The sequence below is a fragment of the Emys orbicularis genome, chromosome 4 (genome assembly GCF_028017835.1).
Source record: "Emys orbicularis isolate rEmyOrb1 chromosome 4, rEmyOrb1.hap1, whole genome shotgun sequence".
In the NCBI taxonomy this organism is placed as follows: Eukaryota; Metazoa; Chordata; order Testudines; family Emydidae; genus Emys; species Emys orbicularis.
This window is the reverse complement of record NC_088686.1, coordinates 61,520,232-61,540,978: the sequence shown is the minus strand read 5'-3', so window position 1 is coordinate 61,540,978 and position 20,747 is coordinate 61,520,232. Positions and strand designations below refer to the sequence as shown.

At 43.6% G+C, this 20,747-nt stretch overlaps 1 protein-coding gene across 1 annotated transcript; it reads right to left on the bottom strand.

The window, feature by feature from the left end:
• Window positions 1-550: 550 nt before the first annotated feature.
• DISP2 (dispatched RND transporter family member 2) lies at window positions 551-19,742 on the bottom strand. Its single transcript, XM_065404276.1, has 7 exons — window positions 19,276-19,742; window positions 16,507-16,536; window positions 12,864-12,987; window positions 11,633-11,748; window positions 10,643-10,761; window positions 9,150-9,247; window positions 551-3,976 (listed from the first exon to the last, which is right to left on the bottom strand). Exons 1-7 carry the CDS (start codon window positions 19,740-19,742, stop codon window positions 551-553), a joined length of 4,380 nt encoding a protein of 1,459 aa, XP_065260348.1.
• Between the last annotated feature and the right edge of the window lie 1,005 nt (window positions 19,743-20,747).

Here is a 20,747-nt window from a genome sequence, read left to right as displayed (position 1 = left end):
GTAACAGACCATACCAGTTGAAAAACACTCACTGGACAGATTTAAATAAATATCTGAATACAATTCCTTTGGGGAAATTTGTAAACCTGGACTGCTAATAAAAACTGAGATCTGCTTCAACAGGAAACAGTTTTTTCTCCAGCCATTAGTCAGATTCCAATGATTAACAATTATAGATATTTTTGTACATGGGATTTATTTCTTTAAATATTTGGAGAGCGTCACCTCTTTAATCATTATCCCCTTCTTTCTTGTACTTGGCAGGAAACCAAATCTAATCACTGTAGGGAATGTCAAACAGTACAATTGTGAATATGGCATGGGCTGCTGGACAAAGATTTTTTTACTGCATTAAAATTCATCTCTAATCCTCATTTTTTTAATATCAGATTTGCTGAATCAGTGAAAATGTAAGCATCTCTGCATCTGAAACATCTGGAAATATTCCTAGCTCAAAAAGGGAAGGGAGGAAAGATTTTATATTTACAGTGTAAATAGGAGGTTTATTTCCTGTTTTCTTCTGTAATTGAGTTTTGCTTTCTTGGAGATTTCAGCTGCTGTAACCAGAATTTTGTGCACTGGATCGTTTGATCCAAACATCAGGCATGTCTGGTTGGCTGTTTGGTAAAACAACTGGACCTTCACTCCCTAATCCCAGTCGGTTTTTCCAAGAAGAGCTGTTTTGCTGGGATGCTGGTAGAGATACGTCAAAGACAGTCTCTCTCAGGTCCAACCTCAGGGTGTCTCTCTTCCCATTCAGGTGACCTCTCTCAGCTGCACAGCAGGAATCAGACACATCTAAGACATTGGGACAAGAACTGGCTGACTCAGCAAGTTTTATGCTCTGCTCAAAATCACTGAGAGAGATCTCACTGGAGACATTGAGCACATTGAAAGAACTGCTATGAGAACAAAGGCCTCTGTGAAATTTGTAAATTTCAGCTTCAGGGAGATTACTATTTTCTGAGGTATAATCTGACTGTTGTTGAGCAGTGTCTCTAGAACACTGAGATTTATTTAACTGTCCTTCATCTTTCATGCTGGCTGAATAAAGATAGTCCAGCATGTATCCATCCCAGGCTTTTGGACCATATTTCTGACATCTACAATCTCTGCAGAGTCTCTCTCTATGAATTTCTGCTTCTGCTCCTGTGCTACTATGTTTGTAAGGAGAAGATGTTTGCAAGGCGGGACACTGACAAAGATCTACATGGTGGTCCATTAGAGTCTCCTGCAGATTCTGTCTGTCTGTTTCAAGAGAAGGATGGATTCCTATTCTGGGACACCTGCTGTCTTGGAGCTGTATGTCTTCAGATAGGACAGAAGGACGATTAGACAATTTGCTTGTGGAAGTGCTGTTGTCAAAACTGTCACTAAGTTTTCTGGCCAAGGGCTGGAGCTCATACTGTTCATTTGCAGTGTTAGACTCTTGCACCTTCCGTAATCTGTTCTGCTTCTCTTCTCCCCCACAGTTAAAGCTTCCATTTGGCCTGGAGTCATCAGAATAGTCCTTCAAGACATAGGTGCAAGGCCAAAGGATCTGACCACAGTTCTTCTCTGGGCCAAAGAAGCAGCATAGAGACTGAAAAAAGAAGCTGGCAAATCCACAGCTGATACATTTGATCATCATTATGAATATCCCCAGCTTCCGGTATGCCAGCACTGTGGCAGGCAGCATGATGATACCTGCAGAAAACAGAGCAGATGCCACCATAGCAGTGGCACAGCTCATCTGCTTCAGAGAGAAGGCCACTCGGCTCAGGCGATCAGAATGTGGGCACAAGTGGTAGGAAATACAGTAGTTCACTGTAAAGTCAGTGGAGAGGCCTACTGCTGCTGAAATGAAGAGAGACTCCACTGCATTGAGCTGCCATTCCAACAGCACCAAAAGTCCAACAGTTACCAGGACAGTGCCTGTGATAGCTGTAACAGAGAATATGCTAAGAATGACATTCCAGGTGGTGAGCAGCAGCACCACAAAAGAGATGGTTATGGATAGCCCTATGACCACCATTGTCTCTGTGCTAAGACTGTGCTGGAGATTATATAGCTCTAGTTTACTGGTGTACCATCCATTCTGAAGCCCCATGGGGGCAGTCTTCATTTCCTCTGTTATCCAGTGGCCAATTTCATTGTAGAATTGTTTGGCTTTGCTGTAGTTGAAGCTGTAGTGATAAATAGTTTGAAACTGTAGCACCAAGGCAACTAGGTTTCCCTCTCCATCAAATCTAAGACCCAAGTCATAGGTTTCAGCCCCATCTCTGCTTTGTTCCATGATCATCATTTTGATGCAGTGCAGGAAGACTTCACTTCCATAGGGGAAGGGGAAGTGGTTACAGCAGAGATTGAAGCTGTGATCTTGCTGGGAGCACTGGCGACTGTCCATCCACGTGTGAAACTCTTCCATGAAACAAACTGTAGATTTCTGCTCCAAATCAGAATAGTAGAAAGTTTGATTTTTCACTTTTTGGCAGAATTCCAAGAGCCAGTTTTGAGCTTCAGGATTTTGGATCGTAAATGTGGTATCTTTCACCAGCGTGCCATTGCTCTTAGGATTGAAATGATCCCCATTGTCCACAGGCAGTATGCCCCAGACTATAGTGATGGGCATGCGTTGTCCTTCTCCATGCTCCAGCCTCTCAAACATGAACTGGTGACAGTATTCTGCATCATATCTTTCAAAGGGATGGCTTAACCTAAACATCTGGACAGATGGCATCTCTAAACTGGGGAGTTTTAGTTTAGGATTAAAACAGGAAATGTAGGCACCCCCTATTGCCAAGGCTGTAAACCAGCAGATCCAAATGTAACGAAACTTTATAACACCACATGGAAGAATCTTCTCAAATAAAAGCTTGGAGGTTTCACACAAGGTATTCTGGAGACCCCTGAGTATATGATGGAGAGAGAAAATAACTCTTTTATGCCCACTATAGTTCCAGTAGTCTTCCGGTTTATAAATGCAGTTTGTTGCTATGTAGCGTTCATACAACACAACAGAAGATGGAAGCCAAGTTACCATGAATACTAAATTCACCAATACACAGGTGCCCATGTAGATGGCAAAACAGCAGATGGCAATTATATTGCTCATATAGCTGGCATAGAAAGCAGCACCTGTTGTAAAGGAAGACGCCAGCATGAGATACCCAAAGTGGTGCATGGTTTGGCTCATCCACTGCAGGAGGCCTGCAGAAGGATTCTGGCTCTTGCTGAGGCTCCAGAGATCAAAAAACACAAAGGTGTGATTGGCGCAAATGCTACTGAGAATGACAACTGCTGTCAGGTTTACAAAAGGGAAATAGGTGAATCTGAAGGCCACCTTATACAAGAAGAAGGAGATCATCAAAGAACTGACAACAATCATAAGAACCATAGAAGTAATAAAGATTGAGCGTAAATAAAAAGTCATACTTAGAAAAATGGCTAATATTGCCAGGACTGGATACATTGTATCCAGTAAAAGATAGTGCTGGAATAGTTTCTGTTTAAGACCCAGGTCCATTCCAGTGATTAATGTGTAATTATCAAACAGGTCCCATGACTCAAGGTTGTCCAGGTAGATTTCCATCATAGATGCTCCTTTCTTTGTAGGCAAAAACAGCAGGCTGTATTTCAGTGATGGCACTTGATATTCCATTGTCTGAAGACTGAGAAAGTCTCTGTCAACCAAGAAGTGAAGAAGCTGGTAAATACCATTGAACCGGGTACATTTTTCTGGTACTTTGGCACACTGAGAGTGTTTCTCTCTTCCAGTCCTGGGACCTATGCAAGAAGGAATAAGGATGCCTTTGTGGTAGTCTGGGGCACAGGAACGGAGGAGTGCCAGGGTGTGGGAGACATCTGCTTGAGTTATCTCCAGACAAGAAGATCTGTTGTGAAGGACAGCAATATAGTTACCCAGAGACCAGCTTGGGCAGCATTCATTGCCTTCAGTACGTTGGCAGAGATTCCCAAAATGAGCATGTGAGCGGATCTGAAAAACAGCCAATAGGAGAACATCAGATTAGACTCTCCCTATAAAACTTTTTACCCCACTGCCTTTATACAGCAGAGTGTTTAAATTCTCACAAGAATTATTCTGTCCTCCCCATGTTTATAAACCCTGACTCCCCAACCTTCTGTTGACAAAATACAATATATTGTAGCCATTGAAACAAGATGTTTGGGCAGCACTTTTTCCAGAACTAAATTAATAGCCCCTGTTATGTATTTTTTGCATTGATTTAGGAATTGGGACCCTTCCTCAATCCATTGTCCTACTACTCGTGACAGCAGCTTTCCTCAATTTACGTTCATTCTCTGGATTAGGACCACTAAGATGAGAATTTTTACACCCTTTATCCTTTTTCTCTTAAGCTTCTTTTTTCTGCACCGCAGTGACATTCTGTGAAGGACATAAGCAGGAGGCATAATGCTGTAAGGATAAGGCCTTTTCCTGTAGCCATATTGTAAGGCCTAAGGCCTTTGTCTGCAGCCATATTAGGAGAGCAGCAGCCATTAGCTAAGAAGCAGGAAATCACATCCTCACATTCCATTTAAATTACATTAAAACAATGTAATATCAGGCTGTTAAGAAGGCGATCCTGTCCTAATAGCACCCACCATCACCAGATAAAGAAACAGATCTTATGATGGTTAAAGAAAACTTAGTTTGATAGCATTCTGTCTGGCAAGAAATCACTTATCAATAGTTGTGGTTGTGAAATCCTCATTTCTTTATTGTTTTGTCTTTATGGTCCCCATTTCTCTATTGTTTATCTGTATGATCTCTGTCTGGTTCTTTGATTGTTTGTCTGTTACATAATTAATTTTGCAAGGTGTAAATCAGTTAAGGTGGTGGGGTATGATTGGGTAGAGAATTATGTTACAATATGTTAGGATTGGTTAGTAAAATTTTAGTAAAATGATTGGTTAAGGTATAGCTAGGAAAGACTGAAGTTTCACTATATAAACTGGGGTCCAAAAGGAAGTTCTTAGAAACCAACTCCAGGACACAGCCCCAAGATCAGAGCTGCCAGACCTCAACACTCTGTTAATGACACCATGCAGAAACTGGAGTCCCCCAGATGACCTGATCCTGACTGGCCATCAAGAAAAGTTCATCTGCCTTATTGGGACTGGGAGTGGTGAGCATTGTATGTTTAACATATGCATTTTGTTGTTGTTGGGTAATTGTTAATAAATAGAGGTTAAGTAGGATATTACTGTGTAAGGCTCTTTCATTGATAAAAGACCCCGCAAACCCGCAGGGTTAAGGTTACGCCCTGAGCCAAAGGAAGGGTAAGGATGGGTGCCTAAATTAATAGGGTTACATCTGAGCCCTAGGAACAGGGTAAGGGTGGGTGCCCTAGAATGTAAGGTTACACCTGAGCCCTAGGAATGGGGTAAGGGTGGGTGCCCCTAGACTGTGTGAGTAACAGAGAATTTTGTGTGGGTAGCAGGTGCTACAGACTCTCTTCCACCATGATCTAATCCAGGGGTAGGCAAACTTTTTGGCCCGAGGGCTGCATCAGGTTTCGTAAATTGTATGGAGGGCCGGTTAGGGGAGGGGGTCTTGGCCCAGTCCCCACCTCCTATCTGCCCCCCCCCCCCCGGGACTCCTGCCCCATCCCATCTCCCCTGTTCTCTGACAGGCCCCCCGGGACCCGTGCCCCATCCACACACCCCTGCTCCCTGACCGCCCCCGGACTCCCACTGCCCCATCCAACCCCTCCTCTCATTCCTGACAGCCCCCCCGGGACCCCTGCCCCATCCAACCACCCCTTCTCCCTGTCCCCTGACTGCCCCCGGAACCCCTGCCCCTGACTGCCCCCTGCCGCCCCATCCAACCCCCCTCCTTCCTGACTGCCCCCCCGGGACCTCTGCCTCCATTCAACCCCCTGTTCCCCCCACGACTGCCCCACCCCCATCCAGACCCCCGCCCCTGACCACCACCCCGAACTCCCCTGCTCTCTATCCAACCCTCCCTGCCCCCTTACCGCACTGCCTGGAGCACCGATGGCTGGTGGCGCTACAGATGCGCCGCCCAGCTGGAGCTGGGCCACGCCGCCGCCACCACCATGCAGCACAGAGACCAGGTCAGGCTGGGCTCTGCAGCTGTGCTGCCCAGGGGCGGCTCTATGTATTTTGCTGCCCCAAGCACGGCAGTCAAGCAGCTTTCGGCAGCGCGCCTGTGGGAGGTCCGGCTGGTAATGCGGATTCGGCGGCATGCCTGTGGGAGGTCCACCAGTGCCGCGCCTTTGGCGTACCCGCCGCCGAATTGCCGCCAAAGCCGCGGGACTGGCGGACCTCCTGCAGGCATGCCACTGAAGGCTCCCTGACTGCCGCCCTCACAGTGACCGGCAGGCCGCCCCCCGCGGCTTGCCGCCCCAGGCACGCGCTTGGTGCGCTGGTGCCTGGAGCCACCCATGGCACTGCCCCAGGAGCTCACAGCCCCGCCGCCCAGATCATTGCGCCGGCGATGCAATGAGCAAGCTGAGGCTGCGGGGGAGGGGGGACCACGGGGTAGGGGCCGGGCGGCAAGCCTCCCGGGCCAGGAGCTCGGGGGCCGGGCAGGACGGTCCCACAGGCTGGATGTGGGCCGCAGGCCGTAGTTTGCCCACCTCTGATCTAATCAATGCTTAACACTGTTTCCCTGTTAATTGCATAGGGCATATACTATTCCCTTCCTTCTCAGGGGCCCTTTTGCCTGGCACTTGCACAGAAGATACATTCAGACATCTTTTTCTTTGGAAGGCTTTCATAGCCCTTCCAATTTTAACTCTTCAGGCACACTAGCTATTGGTATTTCTTACCATCACTGATAAACTAGCCCTAATTAATACTCCTGTCTTCCACTCACTGTCCTGTCCTCTGCTATGTCTTTCTACTACTGTAGCAAGGAGCATTCAGGAGACCATGGAGCCATTCTTACCGGTATTCAGGGGCGGCTCTAGGCACCAGCAAAGCAAGCACGTGCTTGGGGCAGCCCTTTTGCAGGGGCGGCAGGGATCCAGCATGGGAGCTGAGAACCAACAGGGGGCCCTGGGAGCTGTAGTTCCTTGGTTAGCTTCCTACCTATAGAGCCAGCCCTGGAGCAGGGAAAGAACTACATTTCCCAGCATTCCCTTGGCCACTACCAACAGGAAAGAGGGGGAGGGAGTGAGGTAGCTGAGACCTCATGCTGCAGCCTGCTGTGAATGGAGAGCTGCGCTGTGAGTAGGGATACCATATTTTAACATTCAAAAAATAGGACACTCCACAGGGAGGGTAGCCCCTCCCTGCCGCCATCCACTCCCTCCGACTGCTCCACACAGAAACCCCAACTCATCCAACCCCCCATGCTCCCTGTCCCCTGATCACCCCTGCCCCTAACTGCCCCCCAGGATCCCACCCCCTATCTAAGCACCGCTGCTCCTTGTCCCCTGATTGCCCCCTCCCGGGACCCCTGCCCCTAACTGCCCCTTGGGACCCCACCCCCTATCTAAGCCTCCCTTCTCCTTGTCCCCAACTGCCCCCTCCTGACACCCCCCCCAACTTCCGTCCTAGGACCCCACCCCCTACCTGTCCCCTGACAAACCCCCGGGACTCCCAACCACTGCCTGTCCCCTGACTGCCCCCCCAAACCCCTGACCCATCTAACCCCCCCTTCTCCCTGTCCCTGACTGCCCCCCCGAACCTCCGCCCCATCCAACCCCCCCAGCCCCATTACCGTGCCACTCAGACCAGAGTGTCTGGCTCCGCGCAGCGCCAGACACACTGCTGCATACATGCTGTCGTGCTCCCCCGCGGCGCTATAGCCCCCCCCAGCACCTGCCTTCCAGATTTGAACACCTCAAAATTCAGGAGTGCTCAAGCTCAATTTGGGCAGCTGTTACTTCATTTCTCCCAAATCAAATTGGTCCACTGTAACTTTCTGTAGAAAAAGTAGGATAAAATTGAGCAAGAAATGCTTCCCAGTGGTTATTAGGACTGGAATTGCTATTTTCAACAGCCATTGCCTTTTTTGTTTGTTTGTTTGTTTAAAAGGAAGACAGTGATATTGCATTGGCAAATTCCCCATAGAAAGAAAGAGTGGAACAAAAGAATAATAAAGGCACCTCAACTTTTCCTCCTTTATGTAGGACAGTCTTATAATATGCATCCAGATATCCTCCAATCACACAAACTGAAAATTGTTCCACTTTACTGCAGTTCTGTAACCATATGGGAACCAATCCTGTCTGTGTTCTGTGCACATCTAAAATTCCTGCTGAATGACCTGCCGTGGGAGCGAGTTACCAGTGACCCAGGGCTGCGGCGGAAGGAGGGTGCAGGTGTGGGGGGGGGAGAGAGCCCAGGGCTGGGGCGGCAGGAGGTGTGTGTGGGGGGCAATGGTGGGCGGGAAATGAGGGAGCCAAGAGCTGGGGCGGCAGGGGGTGTGGGTGGGGGGGGAGAGCCAAGGGCTGGGGCAGCAGGGGGGTGTGGCGAGGAGCCCAGGGCTGGGACGGGGGGCAGCCAAAATTTTTTTTGCTTGGGGCGGCAAAAAACCTAGAGACGGCCCTGCCGGTATTGGATGTAAAATATTATTGGCAATTTAGAAGATTAAGTCTAGTCACATCCAGTGCAGTCCTCTCTGGATAGAAGGCCATATTGCTGATCTATCTCCATCTACTTACTTGGCACCTCTAATTTAGAGAGGATGTTGTGCTGTTAGAGGTGCCAACTTCCGATGAATATGATCACTTATGTTTAATAAAGATCCCATGGTGCTTTTCACAAAACTATCATAATCTAATCCAATCTAATCTTTCTGTTTATATGGCCCTCCTCACTGTAGTGTGTGGGGTGTTAGGCTCAGTATATGGGCCAAATTCCTCTTTTAGTAATTACATTAACCACCCTAAATTCTATAGTTTCAGTTCGATATGCTATCATCAGTTTCTTGCCCAAGCTGTTGTGTGTGTACTATAAAACAGCTATGGCTCTTCAGCCCAGAGGCAGCTGCATTTCAGTGGTAGGTAAAGTTATTCTTTTATTTATAAGCCTGTAAAATCCACTGGGATTCTCCAGGATGAAAGATACTATATCTCTCATATGATTTTTTTCTTGCTAGCTTTTAGTTAATGATTAAACCAGTAAATTGAAATGAGATTGCATGTGTATACATTCCCCATGATATTACTAACCTTGTCCTGTTCAATTTGACACATGGACTGAATCGCTTGCAAGTTCCACAAGCTCCCAGCAGTTGTGGACATAAACACCAGCTGAGAATAACTCTTTCCTAAAAACCAGAAATGTAGTTAGGTAACCGAGGAGGAATCAGCCACACTGTTTGAAATAATTAGTCTATTTAAAAAACATAGTGCTGTGTGTAAGTCTACCACTGATGATTCTATCAGTTGAAATGGAGCAACAGAGCTTATGGATCTTGATAAATGATAGGGCTATAAAGTGTGCAAATTGCCTCATGTGACCTCTGCCCCATCACGCTTTCCATATGTGTCAGGGTCAGGAAAGGAGGGACATGGGGTTCTCTCATTAAAATTTTTACTTGTGAATTTAATTTCTCTTCAGCGAAACTATTGTGGATCTGATTCAGGCCATTTCTGTTACCTCCTGACAAAAGTCTGTACAAAAGTCGTGGGGAGAGAGGGAGGGGCTGAGGCCTTGAGAAACTGGTGGTTTCTCCAGTGGTTGAACCATTTACTTAAAAGGATGACTTAAAGCAGGGGATTGGGAATCAGAATATCTAGGTGCTATTCCCATAAGTCCACTCACTTGTGTTATTTCTGGCAAGTCACTTAACCTCTCTGTGCTCAATTTCCCCACCCATCTGTAAAATGGAATACTAATGCCCCCACCAACAGAACAGACTCAGATTTATTTCTTCTTTTGGTCAAAAATTTTCAAAAGAAAAATCAACACTTGTCATTTCATTTGAATTTTTTCGTTTTTCAATTTCATTTCTGCTGAAAACATTTGAAACAAAAATTTCAAAACAAAATTAAGATTTTTCTTTTGAATATTTGGGATAGTCCCCCCCTTTCCCTCACTATTTTCCTCCATTTCTTTAATTAAAAAAGGGTGTATGGAGGGGTGTGGAAGTGAGAAAAAAAAAAACACTTTCTCTTATTTACTTTTTTCCACTGGAAAAGTGTAAAAAAAATAATTGCGGCAAAGTGTTATTTTCATTTTTTTACTTTTTACATACTGTTCCAGTTGGGAAAAAAGAAGGAGAGAAGAGTAAGAAACTGAGAGATAAAATGGGTATTTTCTCATTATTTCAAAATAAACATTTTTGAAATTTTCAATTTTGGAAGAAAATTTATATAAAAAACAAACAAAAAACACACCCTTCAACAATTATTTGGGGGCGGGGCGAAGGGAAGAATTCATTTTTCATGAAATCCAATAAAACCCATACAAAATTTCAGTCAGCTCTGCTTGCCGATAACTGGGGAGGCTTAATAAATTAATGTTTGCAAAATGCTGCAAGATCACTAGATGAAATACACAGAGGGCACAAAATTGTATTATGCCTGACTGCTTTATTGGACATTTTATGAACACTTCCACATGTACCGGATGTTACATCTCTTTGTGCTATTGCAGTTTCCCACTGTCCCCTCTTTCTTGGTGGTTACATTTTGAAGGTGTATGTTAAGACTTCACTCACCTGGGGGGCCACAAAAGAAACTGTCCTTTCCATAGTCTTGTTCTACCATCCGTCGTGTTCTTGCTTCTTGTTCGCCATGGATAAACCTCTGCCCTCTGTTAATACCAACGTCACCATAGCTATCAAGAGTTCACAGTTATTCTTCTATGGAACAGCTGGATTTAACATCTTTCTACAAGTCATGTGGTTGACTAGCCATGGATTGTCACACCATGAAAATGTGCTTTGATGAGACATAATGCAATTGGAGCGGCCACTGACCTAAAATGAGGACATGGTTTGGGTCCAGAGGTTCAGTATTGGACTGTTGTGCAGGTTTGACTGCTTCAACTTGCAGTCATGAGTGATTAAGTTAGATCCCACATCACTCCTTTTGGAGTCACTGAATTATCTCTGCAGCTGCTTAAAGCTGTTGAGTAAAATTTTCAAAAATGCCTTAGTGACTTAAGTGACTGTACTGCAATGAAAGACCCACTGCATGGCCGTGGGTGGCCTGGGTCAGCTGACTCAGGCTCGCAGGTCTTGGGCTGTAGGGCTATACAATTGTAGTGTAGACATTCAGGCTCGGGCTGGAACCCAGGCTCTGAGACCCCGTGAGAGGGGAGGGTCCCAGAGTCCAGGCTCCAGCCTCAAACCGAATGTCTACATTGCAAATTTTTAGACCCACAGCTGAAGTGCTACACGGCTGAGTCAGCTGACCTGGGCACTTGAGTCTCGTTGCTGCAGTGTAGACATATCCCTAGAAGCCTAATCCTATTTTGAAAAGACTTTAGCCTAAGTCTCATTGACAGCCAATGGATTTAGGCTCCTAAGTACATAATCAATTTTGAAAATGGGGACTTAGGCTCCTAATTCACTTTGGGATTTTTGAAAATGTTACTTATTGATTTTACAACCCAATTGCAACCAAACTAAGATGTCACATCATCAGTAAAGCAGTCTCATCATGCCATTGCAAGCACTGAAACCCAAAGAACTAAATTCAGATACCTGTTCTTTTCAGTGTAGGGAGAAAGCGAAAGGGTCTTCTGATGGCCTGTATGGGTTTGTACATTCTTCCAGACAATTAGTTTTCTGCCAATGTCAGTATCTCGAGGCTCAAATCCCTAAAGCCAAGCAAAAGGGTTTAATTAACTTGTCAGACTTGTGCTTTGGCTTAACCTTCCTTAGCCCACCTCCGCCACACCTTGTGTCAGACACAGCACGTGTCTGTGATTATTAGAATCTAATCACATTTTTTGAGGCACACACAAATTGAATTTCTCTTAGAAAGGGGGGCATAGTCCATATGTGAACCTACAGAAATATAATTTTTCCTTTCCTTTTTGGCCAGTAGTGAGATAGTTCATCCTGAACAGGCCAAGCAGGATTTCTCTCTTCCTCTCTAGATAAGGGGCATCAACCAAAATCGACAGCTGCAGAAGTAGGATTTATTTTCTTCCCTCTTAACACAGTCTATAGTCCACACTGGAACCTTGACCAGAATGATTTTTTTCTCTCTCTCTCTCTCCTGGAAAGGTGTCCTTCATCTCATCCTAGAGCCTGTCTGAGTAGGATGGTATTTTTCCATGTTTTTCAAGGACGTTTTTTCTGAGGTACAGGAAAAGGGTAAACACCCAGGAGGGAGAGGAACTATTTAGGAAATACTAAAGGGGCATTATTAGGAGCAATATGTTGAAAATGAGCAAAGGAACATTAAGACTGAATAACAAGAAAAATGTTTTAATGAACAGTGAAATAGTCTCCGAAAGGAAGTAATGGAAGTACTTCACTAAAATCCTTTAAAACTATGGCAGGCCAACGCACAGGCAAATATAGTGCAGAGAACGCTCCTGTAGTGAATGAGAGAGATGGACTAGTTTACCTAACAGGTTTCTTTTCATTTTCAATTTCTGTGATTCTCATATCAAAAGAAGAGCAGGGAATGCAGATTCCCTTGTAACCTAATGCACTTTCTGATATTTCTGAGAATGAGGGGGTAGCAGATTGTCATCTGGTGGTAGATATTATAAACTGTTGTGCATTCTGGGGGAATGTGAGAGTGATAGTGTCTTTAATGTCCTCATGTATTTATAGGCCTGCTCTCTTCTCCATCCATTTCCAAAGGAGTAGGGAATGTGATAATTTTACACTGCAGGAAGAAAACATAATTGATTGTTCCACTGATTTTCCTTGCATTCATGGATGACATGCCTGCCCCATATCATCTGCAGTGACTTACCATCAACGGTTCTGAAAAATCTGGCAGATTTCCAACTAGCAGGCCAGCTAAAGTACAAACCAGAACTGTCACCGAACAGAGCACAAGGACAGCTACCGGCCACTCAGCAATCACTTGAGAATAACTGGAATGAACAGGAGAAAACAAATGCTGCTGTTAACCTGATTTCTAATATTAACATGAAACATGCTGTGGTACCAGCACAATGTTAGAAGAAGAACATTTAATAGAATGAGGGGTTCCTGGTTTGGGCATTTATTTGTTGAAAAGCTCAGGGGGTAAGAGTTCTACTGAACACATTCTGTCTGCAATTGGATGCTTGCATGCAGTTCTCATTAAATTGGGTAATTACATTCTGCATCCCTACACTTCCCTGTCTTTTCAATTGGAAATAGTAAAAACCAGGCACTTGCCTCCCTGGGCAAAATGTAGCTTTTAATATTTAACTGCAAAAATCCCTTTGGGAAGGTTGTTTTTTCCCCCTTATTCTTTTGTTCTCCTCCTCCCCCACATTGCACAATCCAAACTATCTACTGACAGACAGTCTAGTCACTGTGTAACTGACAAGGAGCAGCATGAAGTTTGGGATCTCAACAGAAAACACAGGTAATTACATAATTAGCTTGTGAATCTGCTGCCACAAGATATTATTGCGGCTAAGAGCTTACTAGGATTCAAAAGAAAATTATAAATGTATGTGGATAATAAGATCATTCAAAAATAACAGGAGTACTTGTGGCACCTTAGAGACTAACAAATGTATTAGAGCATAAGCTTTCGTGGGCTACAACCCACTTCTTCGATATGCATCCGAAGAAGTGGGTTGTAGCCCACGAAAGCTTATGCTCTAATACATTTGTTAGTCTCTAAGGTGCCACAAGTACTCCTGTTATTTTTGAGGATACAGACTAACACGGCTGCTACTCTGAAACCTAAGATCATTCAGTTACATTAGATATAATTATTTTTATAAGGGATATAAACCCTCATGCTTCAAAACATAAAGCAACCTCTCAGGCCAGGTCTACATGAGAAACTTTTGCTGATACAGTAATGTTAGTTAAGGGTGTGTGTGTTTGTGTGAGAGAACTAGCATAAACTGACAAAGAATAAGTTATGCCAGCAAAAGCACCCTTTTGCCAGTATAAACTATATCTACACTAGGAGGTTTTGCTGGTATACCTATATTGGCAAGCACAGTTGCCAACTTTCACGTGGTAAATAAGCACCCCGACTTTCACAATATGCCAAAAATCAAGCTAATCCCATTTCAAAACAAGCCAATCCCTAAGAACTCCAACACTCTATGTGACTAGATCCCCCCGGCATGCAGTCTGGGACTGTGGTGTGCCTGCTGTGCACCCCTGACTCTCTCCCTCCTTTGCCCCTACTTGCCTCCCTTAGCCCCTGCTTGCCGGGAGCCGATCAAAAAAAAGAAGCAACAAGCTACAAGCCAAAAACTAGCCTACAAGCAATTCACAAGCCAATTAAGCCAAAACCAAGCCCAATTTCTGCATTTCTTCCATGGGTTTGGCAAGTCTATTGGCAAGTCTTTTCTAATGTAGACCTAGCCTAATGGCCTGGGGTTTCTTGTACCTTTCTCAGAAGCATTTGGCACTAGCTACAGTTGGAGACAGGATATTGGACTACAAGGGCTATTGGTCTGATCTGGTATGTTTCTAAATATTTCTGCCTTTGTAAGGTCTAAGGACTATTTGTTAGCAAACAGCTCCTGGTGTATTTTAGATTGATGGATGAATTTACTGCTTACAAGCCTAAGGAGCTGTGCCACTGCACTTCAATCCTGAACTGTAATACTCTAGCTAGCCCAGTCCCATGCTTCTCTTGAGCCAAAGACTGTTAATTGTGTCAAATAATGTAGCTTTTTCATAACTAGGGACAAGAATGAGCCCATGAAATGCGTTTTCACTTGTGACTGAATCTGAAATTGAACCTATGACCTGATTTTTTAAAATTTAGACATAGTTATTAAGCTTGCATGTGCAAATCAGGTATTTGTGCAAGCAAAAGATCAGAAATGGCCACTTGCACATTAAATTATCTATTTATGTGTGGGGCTGTGGTAATTTGATGCCTAACTTTTTAAACATCAGGCCCTCAACCCCCAGAGGTGAAAGATTCTTACACAAATCCACTAGAGAACCTAGCTGATAAACACAGTTTGTAAACCAAAAACTGGAAGCACTAAGAGGTAGAGAACCACCTGTTAAAATAGTTTGTATCTTGCTGATGTCAGCTTAAATGGATGTTGTTAATTAGTTTTAGGCCTCAAAATTGCATTTTTAAATGGAGTGTTGTGAAAGGAATTACAAAAATGTTTTCATGATTTTTTTATTTATGCATTTCAACAAAACCAGTTTTTAAAATTTTTACATTCCACTGCTGTGCTGGAAACCCAAATGTAACAGCCTTGTAGCAGCCAGAAAGGGTCCCTCCTGCATTTATTTTCATTTTCTAAGCTAAGTGTTCTCCAAGCATGATATTAAGAAGAAGAACAGAAGGTGAAAAATACTGTAAATTAGCTATACTTTTAATTATTCTTTTGATCATTAAGTTATTAATTCTAAAAATTAAGTATTCTTTGAATTGTAATATTTTGTTATTATGGTTAAACAAAAAAGGATTTTTAAAAATAAGTATGCGTATTGACAATGTCCCTTTAAGTATTCTCATTCTTTTGGATTTAAATATGAGAAACATAGGGCAGGAGATAAGGGCAACAAGTAATTAATTTATTTATCTTTTCTCATATAACATTTCTTTCCTGAAGTGTGTCTAGATTGTCCATAATCTCCTTTCCATCATACACATGATTCCATGTTGCTGCAGCATAGAGTTGCACTTTACACTCCCTGACCTCTTTTAAACATTTTAGTCATCTAAATTTAATTGTAGAGCTTCTGGTGCATTAATACACGAAGAACTAGGAAGCACTACACATAACCTTGACAAACACATCTCCATCACTAGATGCTATGGGAAAATGCAAAGCTCTGAGGCTATTACCGCTGTTACCCTCACATCGAGCAATCTTGTATCTGAAGATCTTCCAGTTTGCTTTAATTCTGAGATGCAGGATCCAGGAGAATCCATTACAGCCATTTAATAACGATACTTGTGTTGTGCTTTTCATCCATGGATCTCAAAGCATTTCACCGAGATAGGTAAACATTATTATCCCTATTTTCCAAAAACGGAAACTGAGGCACAAAGAGGTGTAATGACTTGATTAAGGTGGCATGGAAAGTCAGTGACTGAGTGGGGAATAGAATCCAGGTTTCCTGACTCTCAGGCCAGTGGACCCAGCTGCTCCTCTAGGCTTGGTTTAGACCAGTCAAGAAAAACAAATAAAGCTGTTGGCTGGACCAGAGAAAGCGCACACTCGGAGGAAAGCTATCTAGACAATGAAGCTGTTCATGAATGCAGGTTAAATTTATTACACAAACAGAAACAGATTTTTTCAAACAGATGGGAAGCCTTTAATGAGGAGCTCTGCGCTTGCCTCTGAAGCTGCGCCTGTCTGGAATGTCACCAGGAATAATACACTGTGTATCCTAATAGCAGGGTAGGAGAGCAATGATAATAGGATAGCAGGACAGGAAGCATTTGATATTAAACATACCTTTTTGGCATCCTGAAAGCTTTGTCATGTCTGCAGACAGAAAGAGATTTGTTGGTTTATTATTTTAACTTGAAGCAGCGTGCTGTGCTGTTAATGAGCAAGTTAACCCTTTTAGGAACTGTAAAACAAGAAAGCTGTACAGTGCAGTTCCAGCTGATGAAAGCTATCTGGCACTGCTCTAGGTACATCATGAGGTAGGCAGTCTAGTGAATAGTACAGTCTCATCTCCACTGGTATTTTAAAGAAACACAACGGGAAGAGATGTAGGTTTGAATCCCACTCCTGATCTTTTGCCTTATGGGAAAATCCTATAGAATTTAATTGGAACATAAACAATTGAGTTCTATGGAAATTACTCTGTAATTCTCTATACACTAAAATCTATAGATTTTATATATTTTCAACAGATTTTTTAGCCGTTCCATAGCAAGGGTATAATTCTCCATTAAATTCTATAGGATGGCTCAAAATAGAGTATAATTTTCTATTAAACGCAATAGGGCTTTTCCATGAGGGTAAACATTATTTGTGCGTTGGGCTCTGTTTTCTGCAGTCAATGCTGATGATGGGTTGAGGGATATGGAACTGCTCATGACAATTTGCCACAAAACAAATGCCCTCATAGATGAACATTTGTTATTCCTAGCTGCACTGTTCTAAGGAATTCAGCAAACAAGCCTTTTCTGAGAGATTCCAACGTCACTTCTGTTAACAAACCTTTGAGTCTGAGCTTTCCACTTGCACAATTAACAAAAACTCCATTTCTGTATATCTTTCAGATCTGAAGAACCTTTTTTCTTCTCTCATCCCCTTTAACTTTCAGTTGTATGGTGGCAGCTTTTTGAGAGTGAGATGGATGGGAGAATTGCAAAACAGAACAGTTCTGGTATTTGTAAAGCAAATGACGAGGGCCCAAACATTGTACTGTACTCTCCAAGGTACTCAATGGCACATGTTCATTTGTTCTAAATCACTTTCAGTTTTTCATGCAGCATTAGCTCTCTCTGGATTTTGGGGTGTTGTTTACATTCTTTTTTAAACTGAGATTACCGTCAGAAGATACACTGTGGAACTCTACAGTAATTTTCTTTCAATAAATCTATAGCACATTTGCTCAGATTACAAATCATAACTGTATTATGGTGATGATGACGATTATGACTTTTCTAACTACCAGCACTGCAAACTCTGCAAGCGCTTTGCAAAACCAGCTGAGTCTGTAGCTTAAATCACCTATTATAAAGAATTTAACTGATAATTTTGTTGAAGGTATATGAGCTAAAATAGGATCCTAGTCACTCTCTGATAGCTGTGCAAACAGAGGAAAACTGTCTGTTGCTAGATATAGCTCAAGAAAATAAAGGGATAGAATATGCTTAACCTTGTACCAGAGTGCAGGGATAGATTTAACACTATCTAATCTATCTCTGTTAGGATCTTCTAAGGTGCTGTCACTGTAATATTAAAGGGCTTGGGAACGTTAGTGCCAATAGTGGTCCTAAAAATCCATATGGAGCAGAGAGGGGCAGCGCTTGGTGCAGGATGATGGAGAATATACACTGCACCCTGTTAAGGGGTGTAGCAGATGCCACTCCTCTGTGTATTCTTACAGCACTTCCAGAGACATGCCTGCCTCAGGAGCAATGTCACTGGCACTAGTGCTAGTGTGCAGCTTTCCCTCAGCCTCCACTTACAGCCAACCCAGGCAATGGCTTTAAGTCCCAGTTTAGTTCTCAGAGGGCAACTATGTTGAGTGAGAAGATCATTTTTACAGTCATTTTTCTGACCATCACCATACTTTAAGAGAGAACACCCTGGTTCACATGGAATGTTCCTTCCACCAGAAAGGAAACCCTAGCAGCTATTTGGGATTCTCCAACATTTTGATAGCCTCACAGGATGAAATGCACTCTTTGTCTCACTGAAATACTTAAGAACCAAAGGGTGTTGGGGTACTTCTTGCAATATACCAGAAGAAAATATGAGAACTGCAAAATATGGGCCTGATCATGGCTAGATTAGATAACTTGACCCCAGTTTGAAGAGCACTGGCTTTATCTAATGAGTCCTGTTAGGATCAAAGTGTGGGGTGCACAGGGGGAAGGAACTAGGAACTGCTTGTATGCACTACACAAGTAGCACTGCTCACTCCATGTGCCTATTGTCCCAAAATAGAAGAGGAGCTGGCAGAGCCTTGGTCCCCATCTTCATCCTCACCACCTCTCTAGCACAGCACTTTCCCTTCCCAGCACATCCCAAAGCTCTAAGAGAGATTGAGAGCAGAGCTGTGTGAATAATGGATATTTTGTTTCACTGGCAATCTTGAAAAATTAGGAAACCAATTGTTTCAGGTTGATGCGAAAATGATATGTTTTTGAAATTTTCAGCAAATCAAAAGTAAGAAAAAAGTTGTTTTGGGTCTAACTGAATGTTTCATTTGACATGAAATGTTGGGTTAGATTTCAATCAATTTTTAACATTTTTAATTCTTTAAAAATAGAATTAAAGGAAACTTAAACATAAAAAGTCAGTTTGAATAAAAAAAATTTGAAATGCTTTGTTTAGAAAATGTCAAACAAAACATTTTTGATTTTTCAGAATTTTTAGTTTTTTTCCCCCTCAATTGAAACAATTCAGTGAGATTGACATAAATTTGTGAAATATTTTGGTGTCACCAAATTTTATTTTTTTGCCAAAAAGTTTGAGTAGAAAAATTTTGCCCAGCTGTAATTGTGAGTAACCCTGTGACCTGTACAGACTTTGGCTTACCTGACTGTTACAATGTGGCGCTGCACTGGTCGTGACTGCTGCTGGTCATGTGACCACTGTTTCCATTGACTTTCAGAGGTCTCGTGGTGGGCAGCTGGTAAAGAATCCCCACTGGAATGGTGGGAGCACAAAGTGGCCCTCTCTCCATGCCCTGGCAGTGGGGGCAAGGCATAGCTGTCTCTAGGTTCTTGCTGGTTGCAATGGTAATATAGGTGATGTTGATGTGAGTCCTGGGAGCTGGATGGCACCTGACCATTGGACTGAACAGACATTGGTCCAAGCATGTGGTTGGAAGAAGGCAGACGACCTCTCACCAAGCTGGGAGATGCAGTGATAGGGCACCGATGGACTGGACAGACTCTTTCCCAGGGAGCTCCACCATGGCTTGGTTCAGGCTTCCTGATCTCTGGCACATTAAGACAGGTTTGGCAAGGTTCTGGGTTTACTTTCTCTCTGTGAGAAAACATGGAACAATTGTATCATGTACTAGAGTGGTTGAAAGGCCCTGTATGGGATCACATCTCTCAGTCTAAAGGTTTTGATAGATTAATAGATTTTAAAGTCAGAGGGGACCATTATGATCATCAAGGCCAAATCCCGCATAACATAGCCCATAGAACTGCACCCAGTAAGGCCTGCATCAAGCCCATATTTTGTGGTTGAGCTAGTGGGTCTACATTTTTTTTAAGAAAGACATATGAGATGGATTTAAAGACTTCAGGTGATGGAGACTCCACCACATCCGTAGCTAATTTGTGTAGTGTATGGCAACTGGGTAGTAGTACTTTTAATAGTTTGTGAACCTGGTAGGGATGCATACTGTGTTTTGTGTTTTAGAAATCCGGTAGAGTAGCATTGTGAATATTGTGGCAAACCCAGGACAAACAGCTACAAAGGGGGTAGTAATCAGTCCCAGGGGGTTAAAAAGGCCTCTCCCAAGCCACTGAGGAGAGAGAACCATGGGGAAATAAGGTTCAGCTGGGCAAGGGGTTACTAGGGAACTAATTAGGTTCAGCTGGCTCCAACTGCTTGGGACCTTTTTAAACCCTCCCCGGCATGGAAGGGGGGGGGGGGAGAGTGAGAGAACCAGGGAAGCTGCCAGTAAGTTAGGAGCAGCAAGGCCCTGACCCCTTCCTGCAAGGAAGGCTGCACTCTGTCCCCAGAAGGGAAGATAAACAAGCACAAGGGGCTGACTGAGAAAAGGAATAGCCAAACCCTGTGCTACCTGCAAGGATTTGCCTTGCCCAAGCCTGTGTCTCCAAGGCTAAAAAGGACTGAGCCTGCTGAGGAGAAGAAGGTACTTTGCCACAATATGTAACTAAGTTTTCCATGTTGTGTCATGGTTATTTGGACCCCACAGTTCCTTTAAAAATAACAGGAGTACTTGTGGCACCTTAGAGACTAACAAATTTATTAGAGCATAAGCTTTCGTGGGCTACAACCCACTTCTTTGGATGCGAAGAAGTGGGTTG